Raw genomic sequence first — 17,810 nt, forward strand, 5'->3', positions numbered from 1 at the left:
TTTAGTATGTACATTAGTATTACCATACTGTAAAGTATGTGCCTCACCACAGCACTTCAGTGCATAAATGTCCTGACATCTTGTGCAAATGAAAAATAAACTTGAAACTTGAAACAATGTGAAATTGTCACATCATTTGTATGGGAAAATACTTTCTAAACCTCTAACCTTTGCTTCTAATCTGTCAGATGTGTTATTCCTGCATTGCCCAGCAGCTCCACTCATGACACATTTCCTTTCTGTACCGACAGATGACGCTGTCTCGTAAGTCTTTAGTTTTTCTGTTGTAGTTTACCTTGGAGAAAGCGTACACTTTGCAGGGCTATAAGACATTCATACTAGTGGGTTTTTTTCAGTCTTCAGGCGCTCGATAATGACAACAAATTCGTGCTAAACTCCTTGGGTAGCCCTTGTTTCCTGCCCAAAATAAAACTGCAGGAGGAAGCAGCACTTGCGTCACTTTCACTTTCACTTAACACAATATGGCGGCATTTTCATTCAGGTTTGTACTCTGCTTTCATAAAAACAACACATTACACGCTACATTAGACATACTTTATTCTTTGCCATACCTTTGTCGTTCATATAGTTTGGGCATGTGTTAAGTGTGAATGTATATAGACTTAGATAATGTTAAAGGTTATTTTAAGGCGTTTGTTCCTACTTTGTTTAAGTAATACAGGCTCTCATCTTCTAAGTCGGGTTCACAGTAGATTTTGGAACATGTTTTATAGGAGATTGATTGTATTAAGCCTCAGGAGTAATAGTGAAGTACAAACTCCACTCCAAATCATCTCATGTGTGTTGAATGGGTAACATCACTGTAGAGAACACTGCTCTAAATGCCAATATTGGAAAATTTACACACCTGTAGCTGACATTTTGTATTGGATATGGTGAACTTGTGCTCAGTAGCAGCTGCTCTAGAGTGAAACATTTTTTTTATTATTATTTAAATTAAACCATACAGTATGAGTGTGATCAAATTGAATGCTTTTGGCAGTAATATGTGTATGTTAAACTAGATAAAATTCACCTGTTATGCTGCTGTTAACATTAGAGTGTTATTGTCAAACACTTGTTTTTGAATATCTAGGGTGCCTGTAATTGATTTTAACCAATTTAACCATGAATTTTCCAGCAGATTGTAAGAGAAACAAGATACTGGTCCCCTGTTGGTCTGTACTCCTACTGAAAAGCATTTCTTCCACAATAAGGGGACAATGTTGAAGCTTGGCATCCTCCTTTTCTTTTCCTTCATCCCTTTACTTGAGGCCAAGGAACAGGGAAGCAATACTTCATCCAGTTTCCCATTCAAGATGAGACTACCAGAGAGTGTTAAGCCACTTCACTATGACCTCCTGATCCACCCTAACCTGACTTTACTCAGCTTTACTGGAACTGTAGACATCCAGGTAGAGGTCCAACATGAAACCCAGCACATTGTATTAAACAGCAAAAATCTCCACATCTCCAAAGCACTGCTTTTAGGGTCCAGTAGACACCATCTCCTTCACATCGAAGAGTCTGAACATTTTGAGCAGATTGCATTGTCTTCTGGTAACTCTACATTCAAAAAGGGACTGCAGGTTTTACAGCTGGATTTTTCCTCTAACCTGTCTGACAGTTTCCATGGCTTTTACAAGGGGACATACACTACACGGAGTGGTGAAGTCAGGTAAGAAAACATACTCTTTTCTCCAGTTCAGCTAAATCTACTACACTAAAAGAGGACATGTTTACATACACGGAATGATCACTGGAATAGAAACTACACACATTGTTCTTTTCTCAGCTTCATTTACCATACAGGAGCATTTTGTAGTCCTACAGTTACAGATTGTAGTCCACCTGTTTTTCTGCATATTTTCTCATCCCAATTTCACTCTTCTCTTCAATGGTCAGGACCCACATACGACCACCACAGAGAAGGTATAGGCCTGTGTTGTGGATGATTCTCAGCTGACACTGACTTGGTGGTGGTGTGTTAGTGTGTTGTACTATGAGTGTATTAAGACGATAACTCATCTATTCCTGCACAGTTGGTGTTAGTCATCTTCTAGCCTTTAATCATTGGATACAGGGATGCATGTGGCAATAGCACATGAGTCTAAGGTCAAAATGCTCTATGCCAAGTGTTAGCTACAAGGATGGAGTACAGCTCAGGCATTGGTCTGTGGAGCAGTGGAACTACAGTGATGGAGTCTTTTTGATCCTACACTAATCGTCTAACATCAAAACCTCACTTCACTAATGATCCTGAGGTTGAATGAAATCAGAAACGTACAACAGTGCTTCACCATCTTATGTAAAGCCTTCTCAGAATAGAGGCTGTTATTGCCACAAAGAAGAGGTTAATCTCTGTTCTATATGTTCAGCAAGCTTTTGGACATATGACCTAGTGTAATTTAACCTGCTTGGTCATGTAAGGTACACCAAACAAAGGATAAAGGTGCACTTCATAGGTGAACAATGAATGCAGAATTTGTCAGCCATCCTTTACCACTTTCTACCACAGGACAACATGTTGCATGTTACATGTTACATTGAACATCAAGATGTGAAAAAGACTAGTTTAGACTCTATTAACCACCTTACACCAAACATTTGAGATGACGGGAGGGTACTATCAAATTCCGATATTGAAAATATATCTGTGACAGTGAAATTGCTTGAAAAGTAATTTGGTGTAAGGCAGGAATTAGTGTAATTGCAAAACTAATGTTATTGTCATGTGCAATATTTGTGCTAGTCACCCTCAGTTTCAAAATCTTCAAATATGGCAGTGCCTAATAAACTCGTACTAGTGCAACACAATACATATAAATACCACTTTCATATTTTTATTATTCCTGTGTGGTCCATCACTCGAATATAGGGTTATGGGTATTGTGGTTCTATTCCAAGTGAAGGTGGACGACGAATTGTGCATCAGTGGTTGGAATTGGAATTGTAAATATAACAAAGACAAACTCTCATTGAGTTCCATGTCAGTTGCATGTGAGGTTTTGCATCTAAAACATGCATATCTATGGTAGTTAAAGTGTATGATAAGTGTAATAAAGAAACATCTCAGAGTGTATTTAAAGTAATTTCATTTAGATGTTTCAGTGTAAAATCCACTTAAAAATACCTCTTATGTCTATTTAAGTTTAGAACTCCAGTAAAACTGGATTTACTGGATTTGTCAGGGACACCAGTTTTGATTCTTTATACTCCTTGGCGTGACTTTGAAGCTTAACTAAAACATTGATTTATGTCCATTTCAGAGCATTGGCGTCCACCCAGTTTGAGCCCACACATGCTCGAGCTGCTTTCCCCTGCTTTGATGAACCAGCCTTCAAAGCCAACTTCTCTATCCGCATCCGCAGAGAGTCAAGACATATTTCCATTTCCAATATGCCCAAGGTAGTTTGGGATTGCATTTTTCCCCTTTTGGATTTCAATATCTATAGATTAAAAACACCTATAAGAATTATTTACAGAAGTTAATAATGAATTTTTTTGTCCCAACTTGTTTCTTGATATATATGTATGTGTGTGGTACTAAACACTTAAAGTTTCATGTGACACATATAATAATAAGACAGGGTTAAAAATGAAAGCACAAAAGACAGGTATTAAAGGCAATGTTCGTGATTTTAATCAGAAACAATTTTTATATATTTCTGAGGATATTTCATCAGCGTTTGCTAGCTTTCAGGTCTGTTTATGAAATGTTAGCATTAGAAAATGGTTAAAAACAACAAAGGGTCTCAGTGTGATATGCTAAGCTTCCTTTCTGCTCACGGCAGAGAAATGGCATCTAGAGTTAGTTTTACCTCCAAAAGCAAAAACCAAAATGAAGATATTGCTCTATTCCTGTTCCATAGGTGATAATACCAAATTATTATTGCTGTTTCAGGTTACTGAACTGGCTCTAAATTCAGGAGACCATTAATTGCATGAAAGTAAACACAGATCAAAAGTGCTACAAAACAAAAACAACTCGAGTTACAAATCAGCTTCTGGTTTAACTTAAATAGTGAATAAAAACTTACAGACAAGTTAAACTTCAGCCATGTACAGCCGGTATTTATCCTCAAATGTACCATTTTGTACCAAATTGCTTTAATTCGGACACATTGGAGAACTTCCTCCAATTTCATACTGTACAATAGGCCTACATTTTTTGTATCATGTTTATTTTTTAAGCTGAAGACTGTGGAGCTTGCAGGTGGCCTGCTGGAAGATCACTATGACATGACAGTGAAGATGAGCACTTATCTGGTGGCTTTCATTATCTGTGATTTCCTCTCCATCAGTAAGAGAAGCCAGCATGGAGTTGAGGTATGCTTAATTTCTCACATTTTATTCTGCTCCATTTGGCTACTGCTATCGTTTTTATTAATGAACATGTTCTTTGTGTAGATATCAGTGTACACAGTTCCAGAGAAGATCAGTCAGGCGGAATATGCCCTCAACACAGCCGTAACACTGCTTGACTTTTATGATGATTACTTTGACATCCCATATCCTCTTCCTAAACAAGGTGAGTAACAATATTCTGTTTCAGAGAAAATCAGTCAGGCACAATAGGCCCTCAGCAAGGCAATAGCACAGTTCAGATTATAAGAGGCAACTTGGGTGTCCCCTGTCTTCCCTGTTCACTTACTAAACAAAATGAGTTAAATAGTTATTGCACTGACAGGTGTAGACTTTATCTCACTTCATGTACTGTTTAACCAAAATATGTAAATGACCCCTTGTTTCTACATTCATTGTCCATTTTATCAGCTCCACTTTCCATATAGATTTACTTTGTAGTTTTACAGTTACAGACTGTAGTCTTACCTGTTGTTCTGCGTACATACAGTGTAGTTACATGCACTTAAAGGGAATGTCTGCAATTGTGGGAAATGCTCTTGTCTGCTTTGTTTATGTTCAGACTGTATGTCACTGAAGTTTATCTTGCCTGTACATTTTTATTCAATCTTTGAATTAGCACAGAAACTCGTTTGTTACTCGTGTTGTTTAGATTTGTAGCACTTTCTGTCTGTTTACTTTCATGCAGTTAGTGCTCTCGCGAATTTAGAGACACCTCCAAATGTTGAAAAGCATGAACCAAGATCATGATATTGCTCTATACCTGCTCCATAGGTGATAAAACCATCTACAGCAAAAATATATCAATTTTAACTACCAATGGAGTAGGAATAGAGTAATATCCTCAACTCAGTTTTGCTTTTCAACATTTGGAGGTCCCTTCATTGTCTTCCAAAACTTCCAAAATGGCGATTTGCTGCCGTGAGCAGAGAGAAAGCCTAGTATACCGGACCAAGACCGTGTGTTTTTTTAACCTTTTACAGACACTGGGGCATTGTAAACACGTTAGACTAGTTTCCAGCAAACAAAATGGAGAGATGGCAAATGATGAGAAAACATCCATAGAATTTGATTAAAAATGTTTTTTGATTAAAATGGTGAACCTTTAATAATCTGTTCTAAATCACATTTCTGCAGTCATTCCAATAGTCAAGTGGACATGTAAGCAGCATAATATGATTTCTGAAATCAGTGTAAGGTGTAGAAATCAGATTACGAAATCCATTTAAGAGAGCTGGATTTTAGCCTGATTTCTCAGTGCTCATAAACTCGTAATGCCATTTCATTCAGATTTCTCTGTCTGCACGTACCCTAACTAGACAAAGTCTAGAGATGTGTCCAAAAGCTATTCCAAAGCTCACTGTATCTGAATATTTATTAAGTACCACCTGTTCCCCACAGTCCGCACTGCCTACACGTTTCCAGCAGCTCAGTCGCTGTCTGTAACAGAGGGACACGCACTACGTTTAAACGAAGAGACCTTCCTTTAAAAAAGGCTTGTCTGTGTCCCAGCAGCAGTGTAGAGAAAGCTGTAAGAAGGAAAGCACTCTGTAATATTAGACATTATAAGAAAAGAAGGTCCATATTTGCAGGTAAATTGGGTCCAGGTTTACAAAAAGCAACAACAGGAATTTATGTCACAATTTTCTCTGATATTTCTGGCTGTTGCAAAGCAGAAATCAGATTATTGTTGGAATCATGTAAACTCTGAATTTTGTGTATGTAAATGTGTTAATCAGATTTCTCACAAAATCTGATTTGTTCAGTTATCTGATTATCTGATTATATAGTGCATGTCAACACACCCATGGTTCACCCTGTTCTTCAGTGATCAGGACTAGCACACAGCAGGAATGATTTGGGATGTGGATCATTCTCAGCACTGCAGTGACTCTGATGTGTTGGTGTTGTGTTAGTGTGCATTTTGGCTATGATAATTAGGTAAAAAATCAAAGCAGTGCGACCAGGGAAGCTCGGAGTAACACTGCTGCTCCTTATTGTCAATATGAGCCAAGTGAGTTGGTTCGACCCCCTGATCACCTTCTGTTGGAGGCCACAGCCCACTGAGAAGAGGCCCCAAGGCAGACACAGGACCTGCCCCTGCCTGTTGCCAGCCAACCCTGAAACTGGACTAAGCAAAAAAAGAGGATGGGATGAGATATTATGAAATCTGAATCTTAGGATTTTATATCAACTGATGTGTTAAATTATTATTCCCAGATCTTGCAGCAATCCCAGATTTTCAGTCAGGTGCCATGGAAAACTGGGGCCTGACCACGTACAGAGAATCAGGGTTGCTCTTTGATCCGGAGCGGTCTTCCACTTCCGTCAAACTGGGCATTACTAAAGTCATTGCTCATGAGCTTGCCCATCAGGTTGGTTACTGCAATCTATATGTCTTGATCTGGAGCACATTGTTCTGTTTTTTTATCTAGCACTTCTTTCTTGACCATTTTTCCTCACTCACTTTTCCCCAGTGGTTTGGTAACCTGGTGACCATGAAGTGGTGGAATGACCTATGGTTAAATGAGGGCTTTGCCAAGTTCATGGAATTTGTGTCTCTGAACATCACCCACCCTGAGCTACAAGTGGTGAGGCTAAACAAATTTTATCACCACATTATTAACAACTGACCGACTTAACATGCTTAAAACGCAACTCATTGATGTCTTGAGAGATTGTTTGACTTAAATAGTAAATTTTGTAAGCAAACATTGTCAGAGTTTCAAATTTTATGATTCAGATCCAGGCCGTAGGGCCCATATATGGAAATTAGGGCTGTTATGAATTTGATTAAGGCAAAATACTTGGCCAACAAAGCAAAGTTCATTTACATATACTATATGGCCGACAGTTTGTGGGGAAGTGCTTATTCTACATAACTTATAAAATGAATGGTATTAATAGGTAATTTCTCTTCCACCCTTGTTCTTCTGGGTAGGCTTTACACTAGATATTTAAACATTATTGTGGGGACTTTTTAAGAGATTTTGACTCGGCTGATCAGTTCTACATTAAAAAATATCACTCCAGCTTATACTGTATTGAAAATACACAATTTTACTACTCCACAGCATAGCGCTGGGAGACATGGGTGGCATACTGGGGGAACGATTATCTGGTTTTAGAGAGTAGCACTAATTTAAACGGATAGGAAATATTGAAATATTTTTCACAGCTCCTCTGCCTTGTGCTCGAGAGGGTCTCACAACACATAGAAGCCTGCCACCTCTTTGTGTTGATAAAAAAAACTGTTATAATTGGTTAGCCATATTAGCATTTTTGTGATGGGATCTAATGGAAAGCTGTTAGCACGTCTCTGCTCTTGTGACTGACTCTGAGTGAGTTATCAATAAACAGATCATATACAAGCTTTAGTAATTGTGTTATTTCACTCGTGTTGTTGCGTGAAAGAGACTACATATTATTTTGTCTCATTGCTTTCCCCCTGTTTACAGAGTAAATAATCAGATCCTGTTGTCCCTGCTTTTTGGGAGTGTATCAGACAGTTTGGACAGTCTTATTTCTCTGATTTGGCTTAAAGTTTAATAAAGTAGTTCTCCTTGTCTAAAAATATAACTGATACGTGAGTGATGTATCCAGGCTGCAGCAAAGCAGAGTCCAATGTATGACCACACAGTGTTCGTCGTAAAATAATGGTTTCAGTAACGGTAATAAAATATTTTTAGTGCACTATAAGGTTTATATTTCCCCTTTGAATTAGTTTCTAAATACTGTCTGGGTGCAGTATTATTAGTTTTTTTGTAAAAAAACAGATTTACAAATCTGTAAATTGCACTTTGTAGAGAATTGTATTGATGGAAACAATAAAACACTTTAAACATGAGTCTTTATTTTAGTATATATTTATGTGTTTGAGTAGGTAGGTACCCAGTATGGCGGCCAATATACACAGTGACGTCACCTGCAACCCATGGATCGGTCAAAACTTTTCTATGGTATATTGTTAGCTAAATGCCTGTGTCTGCAGTAGTTGCATATTAAAGTATGCAATCCATCATAAGATGAGATCAAGAAGAGAGCCACAAACATTTGACATGTAGTATACATTCCATGCAAGTATCTTTAAATACGAGTACCTTAAAGAAAGAAAACTAAAGTTTGGATATTTGGCATTTCAGTTGATATATCTTTCTTTTCTTTAGGGCGATTACTTCTTGGAGAAGTGCTTCACTGCCATGGGGGTCGATTCTTTAAGCTCATCCCATCCCATATCAACTCCTGTGGAGAATCCTGCTCAAATCAGGGAAATGTTTGATGATGTGTCCTATCAAAAGGTACAGAATCCATTGTTTTATTCCATGAGTGTTCAACTCTTCATTCTATGTTTGTAGTCAATTTTACATGTACTTTCTTAAGGGAGCTTGTGTTTTGAACATGCTGAGAGATTTCCTGACCCCAAAAGTATTTAAGATGGGCATTATACGCTACCTGAAGAACCACAGCTACCAGAACACTGTGAATACTGATCTGTGGGATAGTCTAACAAATGTAAGTTCATCTGCATTCAGGGATTTATAAATACATTTATGCCATTATGGCAGACACTTTTATCCAGGGGGACTTACAGTTCTAATCATAGGCTGTATTAATGTTGATCTATGTTATGTGAGCTGAAAAGCTTTTGTTTACATGTTTATACACCGATGAACCATAACATTGTGACCGCCTCCTTGTTGCTAAACTCACTGTGCATACTCTGTGTTCCACTGAACATGAAAGAGCATTTGTCGTATTTCAATTTCAGAATATAGTCAACAAGACCATCGCAGGGCAGGTATGATGTGGGTGGTGGATCAGTCACAGTGCTACAGTGACACTGATGTGGTAGTGTGTTAGTGTGTGTTGTGCTAGTACAAGTGGATCAGACACAGCATTGCTCCTGAAGTTTTTAAACACAATGTCCTCTCACTGTCCACTCTGTTAGACACACCTACCTCGTTGGTCCACCTTGTAGATGTAAAGTCAGACATTAGCTCATCTGTTGCTGCGTAGCTTGTGTTGGTTGTCTTCTGGTCCTTCATCAGTGGACACAGGACGCCACCCACAGGATGCTGTTGGCTGGCTATGTTTGGTTGTTAGACTATTCTCAGATCAGCAGGGACACAGAGGTGTTCAACAGCTCGAGCAGCACTGTTGTGTCTGATCCACTCCTACCTTCACAACACACAATAACACATCACCACCATGTCAGTGTCACAACAGTGCTGTGGTGGTCCTGACAACTGAAGCACAGGGTGAAAGAGCTCCTGTGGACAGTGGAGCTGAGAGAATGGACAGTGAGTGTAGAAACAAGGAGTTGGTCATAATGTTATGGTTGATTGGTGTAAGTCATCTGTCAAACATAACTTCATAAATAAATGTTTTGTGGGCTCTTTTCAGATCTGTGATTCAGACGATTTAGATCCCGTGAGAATGAAAGCGGATGGATTCTGCTCGGAGAGCAAGTCCAGAACCTCTGCCACTGTATGTCTATCAAATTATCAATTAGTTTGAACAGCTGTGTAATTTAAAGATGACAAAATAACCTTAAATAAAACAAAATTATACATGTTTTTTGTATAGAAAAAATCCTGTGTTTATTCTTGTATAAAATACTGTAATAATAACTACTCAGTAAACTGATATCATACCTTAAACCTTACTCAACTTTAAATCTGTATCAACAGAAGTGGCATATGAAAGATGACCTAGATGTGAAGGCTATCATGGACACCTGGACACTGCAGGAGGGTTTCCCTGTGATCAGTGTGACGGTTGAAGGTCGAAAGGTCTATCTGAATCAGGAGAGGTACCTCAAAGGGGCAGATCCTTCAGAGAATTCAAGGTGGGTTTATACACTGGGGTTTCTCTTTTTTTATATTTTTACTGTAACTAATAATGTTGTAGTTTTGTAATACATTTTTCCCTTGCACATGTTAAACAAAGCTTCATTTGGCAAGTGCCCTTGACCTACATCACCAGCAACTCCAGCTCTGTCCAGCGCTTTCTACTAAAAACTGGAAAAGGTTTGTGCAATGCCCCCTAAACCGTAATAGTCAATTATTTCTTTACCTTTTTTTTTTGTTTGTTTATTAATGTTTGTCATTGTTTCTGTCACCAGACGTGCTATACTTGCCACAGGAGGTGGAGTGGATCAAATTTAACGTGGACCTGCGAGGGTATTATTTGGTCCATTACGAGGCTGGAGGATGGGACAGTTTGATAAGGCAGCTCCAGCATAATCACACAGTTTTCAGCGGAAATGACAGGGCCAGTCTCATCCACAACATCTTCCAGCTTGTCAGGTGTGGACTGTTTTTACTAGAAGGACTCCTTTCTCTTTGACCAAAATTCTTCAGAGCCTCTCATTTGGTTTCATGCATTTTTGAGGACATTATACAAGCTGTATACAGACAAAAGCAGCCTTAATGGTACCTGACAGTAGTTGGAATATGCCCTAAAATAACTGTAGGTTTATGTGAGTTTTCATAAAAAGCATGAGAAGTTGTCCTGTGTAGACATAACAAGGCTATGAACTGTTACAGTTTTTGTAAGTCAGTATAATTTCAACTGACCAATAATATTTTGCTATAACCTGCCAATTTTAATATTAAGGACTTTTTGATATTCATGTCAGCAGTATCACTTGTCTACGTCTTCTACATATGACGCATTTTGGCTGAGTAGAAATAGTGTTTAATATCTTATACAGTTAAAGAAACACTAGGTGGTATTTTTATCTTAAAGTTACAGCTTCAGAATCATTGTGATGCTTTACTGACCTGTAATAAGGAGAATACAGCCTCTGTCCTTGCTGCTCTGGGCTCATCACTGCAGAAACCGCACTCTGTACAGTTAATTTCACACCAGATGCTGTACTGTGACACCTGTAGCTTTTCACACCATGTGTGGATGAAGTGCAAAAATACACATTGATGTGTGTCAAGTGTGGCTGTCTAGCAGTTTCTGTGATGAAAACAGTACAGAAGTCTGTAATCTTGCTGAATGTAAAATCTAGGCCAGTAAACATGTCAACAAACAGCTGTGTTTTAAACTGTAACAGCATTTCAAGAGTTCAATTTGCAATATGCAAATAATACAGACTTTGAAGTGTGTATATTTATGAGAAAATGCAGGGAATACTGAAACCGCTACATAGTGTTCGGTGTGGAATAACAAGTTGATTTCAGGACAGTGCTGTAAAAATAAATTACACTCTGCAACTGAAGGGGGAGCTCAGGAGCAAAAATACAAAATCATATCTAGTATCCCTTTAACATAACAGAAATTGGGCAATTAGCATTCTCCTTAAGCTGTCAGGTGGAGACACATTTAATATATTCTGTTAATAATATCTGACATACCAACCTGCATCTTTTTTTATCTCAGTATTGGAAAGGTACCTCTGGACAAAGCCTTGAACTTGAGCCTGTATCTGAGGTATGAGACTGAGATCATGCCAGTGACGCAGGGCTTCGGAGAGCTGGTGCCTCTCTACAAACTTATGGAGAAAAGAGACATGAAAACACTGGAGAACAAACTGAAGGTTTGTGGCTGGAGTAATTGCTTTCTTCATTGTTGTAATGCTTTATGTTATCATTAGTAAATGTCCAAAATCTACCAAAGAAATAACCCTCCATAAAATTTAAAACTCCTTAAGAAAGCCAATTTTATGAATTTACAAGGAATGAGGAATTACATCAAGGAAAACTGTAAATTCTTATTCTGATGTTTCTTTCTCTCTCTTAAAGGGTACAGCACAGGGACTATGTATAAAAGCCTTGCTATAGCCTTTCTTTACTCATGCTGAAGTCTGTAGCATTTAAGGTAGCCCCTCGCTGTAGTGTTTATCAACCTAACACTTTATCCTTTAGGCAGGAAACTCGCATATAATCTCACCTGTGACACACTCCAGTTACTTATTCGCCTTTCCTATTTCACTTTAAGTGGAGCAGCAGGTACACTCTGGTTCCTTATTTGAATATCCCCTTCTACATTTTGTGAAGCAGTTACATCCTGTCGCCTGGGTGTGTTGACATTTTAAAAGGCAGATACCATTATCTATGTTATTTAATAGCTATCTACATATCTAACTAGCTAACTTGGTTAAGATATCAGATATATATATATATATATATATATATATATAGATATATATATATATATATATATCACCACCTCCTTAATTCTACACTCACTCTCATTCTCTCAGCTAAACTGACCATTCAGGAGCACTTTGTAGATCTCACTTACTAAATGTAGTTCATCCATTGCATTGTTTTTCCCCATTCCCCCGTTCTTCTAGGGTAAGGACCCCCACAGGACGACTCCAGAGCAGTTATGTTTTGGGTGGTGGATCATTCACAGCGCTGCTGAGTGTGTATAATGCTAGAAAGTGTAACGTCGGGACCAGTGGGTCAGACACAGCAGTGATGCTGGAGTGTTGAAACACTGTGTCCACTCACTGTCCCCATTTTGAGTCTTGGTTCCACTCAAGGTTTCAATCTTATGCTCTGAGGGATTGGCTTTTTCACTTGGGGCTAAGGCCCAAAATTCTGTAAAGCTGCTGTCACACAACTTCAGGGTCTTTTTGGTGTTTGGTTTATTCATTCATTCATTATCACACCAGTTCAGGGTCACGGTGGGTTAGTATACCACTGGGAACACACTTGAGGGGGGAGCCAATCCTTCAAAGGTCGACACACACTCACACCTAGGGACACGTTTGAGTCCCCAAGCCACCTACTAACGTGTTTTTGGACAGTGGGAGGAAACCAGAGCACCCAGACAAAACCCACGCAGACACAGGGAGAACACACCAAACTCCTCACAGGCAGTCACCCAGAGCAGGACTTGAACCCACAAACTCCAGGAGCTATGTGATTGCGACACTACCTGCTGCGCCACTGTGCTGCCCTTGGTGTGTTCTCCTTGTGTGGGAAAAAAATAATAAAAAAAGAGTGACTTGCTTTATGATCATTGTACAATGTACAGTGAAATCTGACATCTGCATTTAACCTATCTGTGGCAGTGGATACACTCACATATTAGTGATTAGGGGCAGTGAAATTTAACACTGAGAAGGTATTTTGGGGATCAGGTGCCTTGCTCAATGGCACTTAGATGTTCCTGCCAGCTGTGGGGATCAAGCTGGTGACCTTCAAGTATCAAGCCCGCTCTTCTAAACATGAGGCCACAGCTGCCGCTAATCATTTCATTGGGTTTCTCTGGATGCTCCAGTTTCCTTCCACAGTCCAAAAACATACATTACTAGGTGGAATGGCCATGCAAATGTGTTCATAGCTGAGTGTGTGTGAGTGAATCTGTGGGTGTTTGATGATCTGTGATGGACTGGTGCCCCGTCCTGGCGCATTATTACACCACGCCCCTGAACAAGATAAAACAGCTCCAGAAAATGAATAGATGACTGAATTATATAATTAATTGAATTGGTAACAAGCACCAGGTTTAACTCTAATTGCAGGGCTATTTAGTGAACCTGTTCCAGAGTTTGATCGATGCTCAAACATGGACTGATGACGGCTCCGTTTCTGAAAGGATATTGCGAAACTATCTGCTCCTTTTTGCTTGTGTACGCCGCTATGAACCCTGTGTGCACAAGGCCCAGGAGCTCTTCAACAAGTGGAAGGAATCAGATGGCACCTTGAGGTCAGTCTTCACCCGTTAGTCCAGAGTTGATTTCTCTAGTGTTCCAGTTCTATTTCACTCTTTAACTTTATTCCCAGGACTCTGCCTACACCCCTTGTAATTACTGAACTGAGGTTCTCATATAATGTAATGTATAATATAGATACATAAATATAAATATATATAAATATAAATATATGAATTTAAATATATACATAACTATAATATAAATACATTGATTCTCAACTGGTGGGTCATGGACATCTTGTAAAAATTAAATACATTTAAAACATTTTTAAATTAAAAAAGTGAATGCTGATGTGATTTTGTACTTATATCTTGATAAAAAAAAGAGACAGAGCATTTATGTTGCCATGGTAACCACAATTTGTTTGCAGGTTACCCTTCTCTTTAAATTTGTGATGTTCAGGGTCGCAGTCTTGAAGACTCCATCCCTCCAGAAAAGAGAAAAGTGTTCAGGTGCTCCACAGACCAGTGACCATACTGTCACTGGGGTGGTACCCAAGGATACATATTCTGTCCAGTTATGATGAAAGTTTACAAATATTTACCTCTTTGTCTGGAGAGCAGAATGTAATATACCTTTAGGGAACAAAACTGGACTTTTAGCTACTGTTGTATCTTTAAAATTACATTTAGACTTTTGCTACCTTGGTATTAGTATTTGGTATTTTATGTACATCTACCATACCTTTTTTTCTGAGAGTGTACCATGCTTGGCATTAAGCATAGTGACAAAACAATGCAATGTCAGTGTCCACAATGGATGCACATCAAAGAAAGTGAATTCACTCATTCTAGGGACATCTACATCAAGTTTTGGAAAAGTGTAAGGGTCTTCTACATCACGTTCTAGTCTCACAAGCCAGACTTTTCACAGTCATGAGGGAGTCTAGTGTTTCACTGATCAATTTGGCCAATAAACCACATTCTCTATACATGGTCTATGTATGTTTGTGATTCGAGCAACTGAGGCTGAGACTAATGTGTGTGTGTATATATATATATTTTTTTCAGCTTGCCTGCAGATGTTCGTTTGGTGGTTTACACTGAGGGGGCAAGGACTGCAGAAGGCTGGGACTTCCTTTTGGAAAAGTATCGTCACACCATGTATCCTTCTGAGAAGAGTCAAATTAAAGGAGCGCTCTCCTATAGTCCACTGGCTGGCAAGCTAAAATGGTTTGTGCCTATAATCGGTATTCATGCTCAAAATTCTCAGCTGAGTTTTTTTTTAAATGTCTGAACGTTTTTGTCTTTGTCTCTGATTTCAGGCTGATGGAGAAAGGTCTAGAAGGAGACATCTTAAAGACACATGAGCTACCATCACTTGTCATAAGTGTCAGTAAAAACCCAAAGGCTTACACACTGGCCTGGGACTTCTTGAGGTCTAACTGGCAGAAACTGGTCAAAAAGTAAGTGTATATCACTGTGACAACTGTAAAAGCAAATTCTAAAGTACCTTAGGCTAATAGAGGCTATTTTTAATAAGAACTTTGGAACAACTGAGAATATGCAAGATGTTGCCCTGTTTTTTTGCCAGGCATTATGTTTAAGCCTCCCCAGGACTGGGCCATGGAGCAGTGGAATTGTATTCACTGCAGTGATGATTAGTTCTGATTAGAGCTCATCACTGCCGTTTGTGATGGTAAATTTTATTTTATTCTTTTTCTAGGTTTGATCTTGGTTCATCCGCTATCTCACGCATGGTTGTCGGGGTGACCAACCAGTACTCAACCAAGGAAATGCTAGTGGAGGTACATACATCTCCAAATATCACATAAGTCAGTTGCATAGTCTTAGACTGTTTGCCTCCAAAAAAAAATTCTTTAGTGCAATATGATTAAAGAAAATGCCCTGCGCAGCATAATCGATAAATCTATACAGATCACAGCATTGAAAGTGTCAATTTAACACTGCCGAATTAGCTGTGGGGGTGAGGTGACTGCATAATCGTCACGGTTCGGATTGAGTTCTTGTACGTGGAAGATAACCAAAGGAAATGAGCAATTGTAGGTTCTTTTTTGAGAATCAGATCTAGGTTCGGACTCAAGTATTCAGGACAAGTGTGAAAACGCTGAATAATGCAGTGTGACATCAGGCCAGTGTGGGAGGGGGGACAACTGTACTCAGACACGGTACTTTTCATCAGGGCCAAGAGTACACCCTAACTGGCCCTGCTCAGGTGCGATGCACAAGATTTTACAATGTGATCTCAGAATAACGATATTAATAACTGGCAACATGAAAAAAGCTGCTTTACACTGACATGCCAAAAGTCATGTTACATTCATTCATTCATTATCTGTAAGCGCTTATCCAGTTCAGGGTCGCGGTGGGTCCAGAGCCTACCTGGAATCATTGGGCGCAAGGCAGGAATACACCCTGGAGGGGGTGCCAGTCCTTCACAGGGCAAGTCATGGTACAGCAGTATGTAAATGAATTATGAAGTGGTGTTACCTTGGGATGGCCCACACCTGTGAGATACTTATATTATCAAAAGATAATCTTTTGAGTGAGGTTGATTAACTGGAGTTTGTATGAGACATGACAGTGGGTGACAAATGCAACTTTGCTATCCCGTGACTTTTGGATGCAAGTGTAAGCTTCTTTGACTCGTTAGCTCCATAAGCCTCATGACGTCTCTGTAAAAACCTACTACCTACATTAAACTGTGTGTAAACTAAACATTTTTATTTAAAAATGTCCCATATGTCCCTCAATCAATTCTGCAGGTGCAGTCATTCTTCCGTTCACTGGAACAGGACATGGGTGCAGGACTGCGCAGTGTCCAGCAGGCACTGGAGAATATTGAGGAGAATATCCGTTGGATGGATGAGAAGATTCCACTTCTCATGGACTGGCTCAACAGCCACACCTTCTGACTTAGGCACTAGATCCTTTGCTGATTCTGCAGATTGTTGAACCATGTTGTAGTGTTAGTGTGTGACCTCAAAAAAAAAAGAACCTAGAATTGCAACTTTGACATGATGCAATTGGAGAATACATCAGTTTTATATCGTCAGCAGATGAGAGTATAGATTAAATAAGCACCCCATGTTGTCGGTGTTAGATTATTCCTTTGGCTGAAAATGACACAATCTGATTCAGTGCCAAATTTAATGTAGTGGGACTGTTGTTGTCTACAAAGAAGAGGGTTATATTATACATTTGTATATAAAAGGTGATTTGTCAATATTGACATGAATTTCTAGACCCAGGGATTGCCAACAGAATTTTGCCCAGTAAATGCCATACCCTTCATAACACGTCCCTTGCTAATCCCTTGCTGTCTTATCAGACCCCGTGTCCATACTGAAAATTTCTGTTCTTAAGCTTGCATGCCCATCCTTTGTGATTTTGACATTAGACAGCAGTTTCATTGACACTGTTCTGCGTTTACACAGCCCTATATGAAGCAGGGTGTGATGCAGTGTAATGACCCATTCTTCCCATTGTCATTGTGTTGGTTTAAACCACACAATAGCCTCATTTGCCCTTATTGCCCAAGACACTGATCTCTCCATTTGCTGGGCATGGTATGTCCCTCCTCAGACTAAAGTCAGTAGGTACACATCACTGCTGACCATGGGGTCACGAGCCTTTTTGTTTACATCCAAATCATCTGGTGCTTCATGATGAAACCTTTTAATGTCATTGTACATTTTATATATACAACGAAATTGGGTAAAGGGTAAAGTCACAGAGGTTTTAATGTTTTGGTTACTCCGTTTTGCACACACTGAAATGAATATAGAGTTGGTAAAGTCTCCCTC

At 39.2% G+C, this 17,810-nt stretch overlaps 1 protein-coding gene across 2 annotated transcripts; it reads left to right on the plus strand.

Annotated features, from left to right (window-relative positions):
* The first annotated feature begins 397 nt into the window (after nt 1–397).
* erap1a (endoplasmic reticulum aminopeptidase 1a) lies at nt 398–17,769 on the plus strand. Of its 2 annotated transcripts, none has more exons than XM_066651546.1 (19): nt 398–502; nt 1,142–1,678; nt 3,270–3,408; nt 4,195–4,329; nt 4,411–4,531; nt 6,586–6,740; nt 6,843–6,956; nt 8,532–8,663; nt 8,746–8,877; nt 9,769–9,852; nt 10,056–10,213; nt 10,315–10,394; nt 10,490–10,673; nt 11,758–11,914; nt 13,853–14,037; nt 15,055–15,216; nt 15,309–15,449; nt 15,710–15,791; nt 16,770–17,769. In XM_066651546.1, the coding sequence occupies exons 2-19, from the start codon at nt 1,224–1,226 to the stop codon at nt 16,917–16,919; spliced, it is 2,766 nt and encodes a 921-aa protein (XP_066507643.1). In that variant the 5' UTR covers nt 398–502; nt 1,142–1,223; the 3' UTR covers nt 16,920–17,769. The 2 variants fall into 2 exon arrangements, with proteins under 2 accessions (XP_066507643.1, XP_066507642.1); XM_066651545.1 differs by having other exon boundaries at nt 460–502; nt 1,145–1,678.
* Nucleotides 17,770–17,810: the final 41 nt, after the last annotated feature.

The sequence above is a fragment of the Hoplias malabaricus genome, chromosome 18 (assembly GCF_029633855.1).
Source record: "Hoplias malabaricus isolate fHopMal1 chromosome 18, fHopMal1.hap1, whole genome shotgun sequence".
Classification (NCBI taxonomy): Eukaryota; Metazoa; Chordata; class Actinopteri; order Characiformes; family Erythrinidae; genus Hoplias; species Hoplias malabaricus.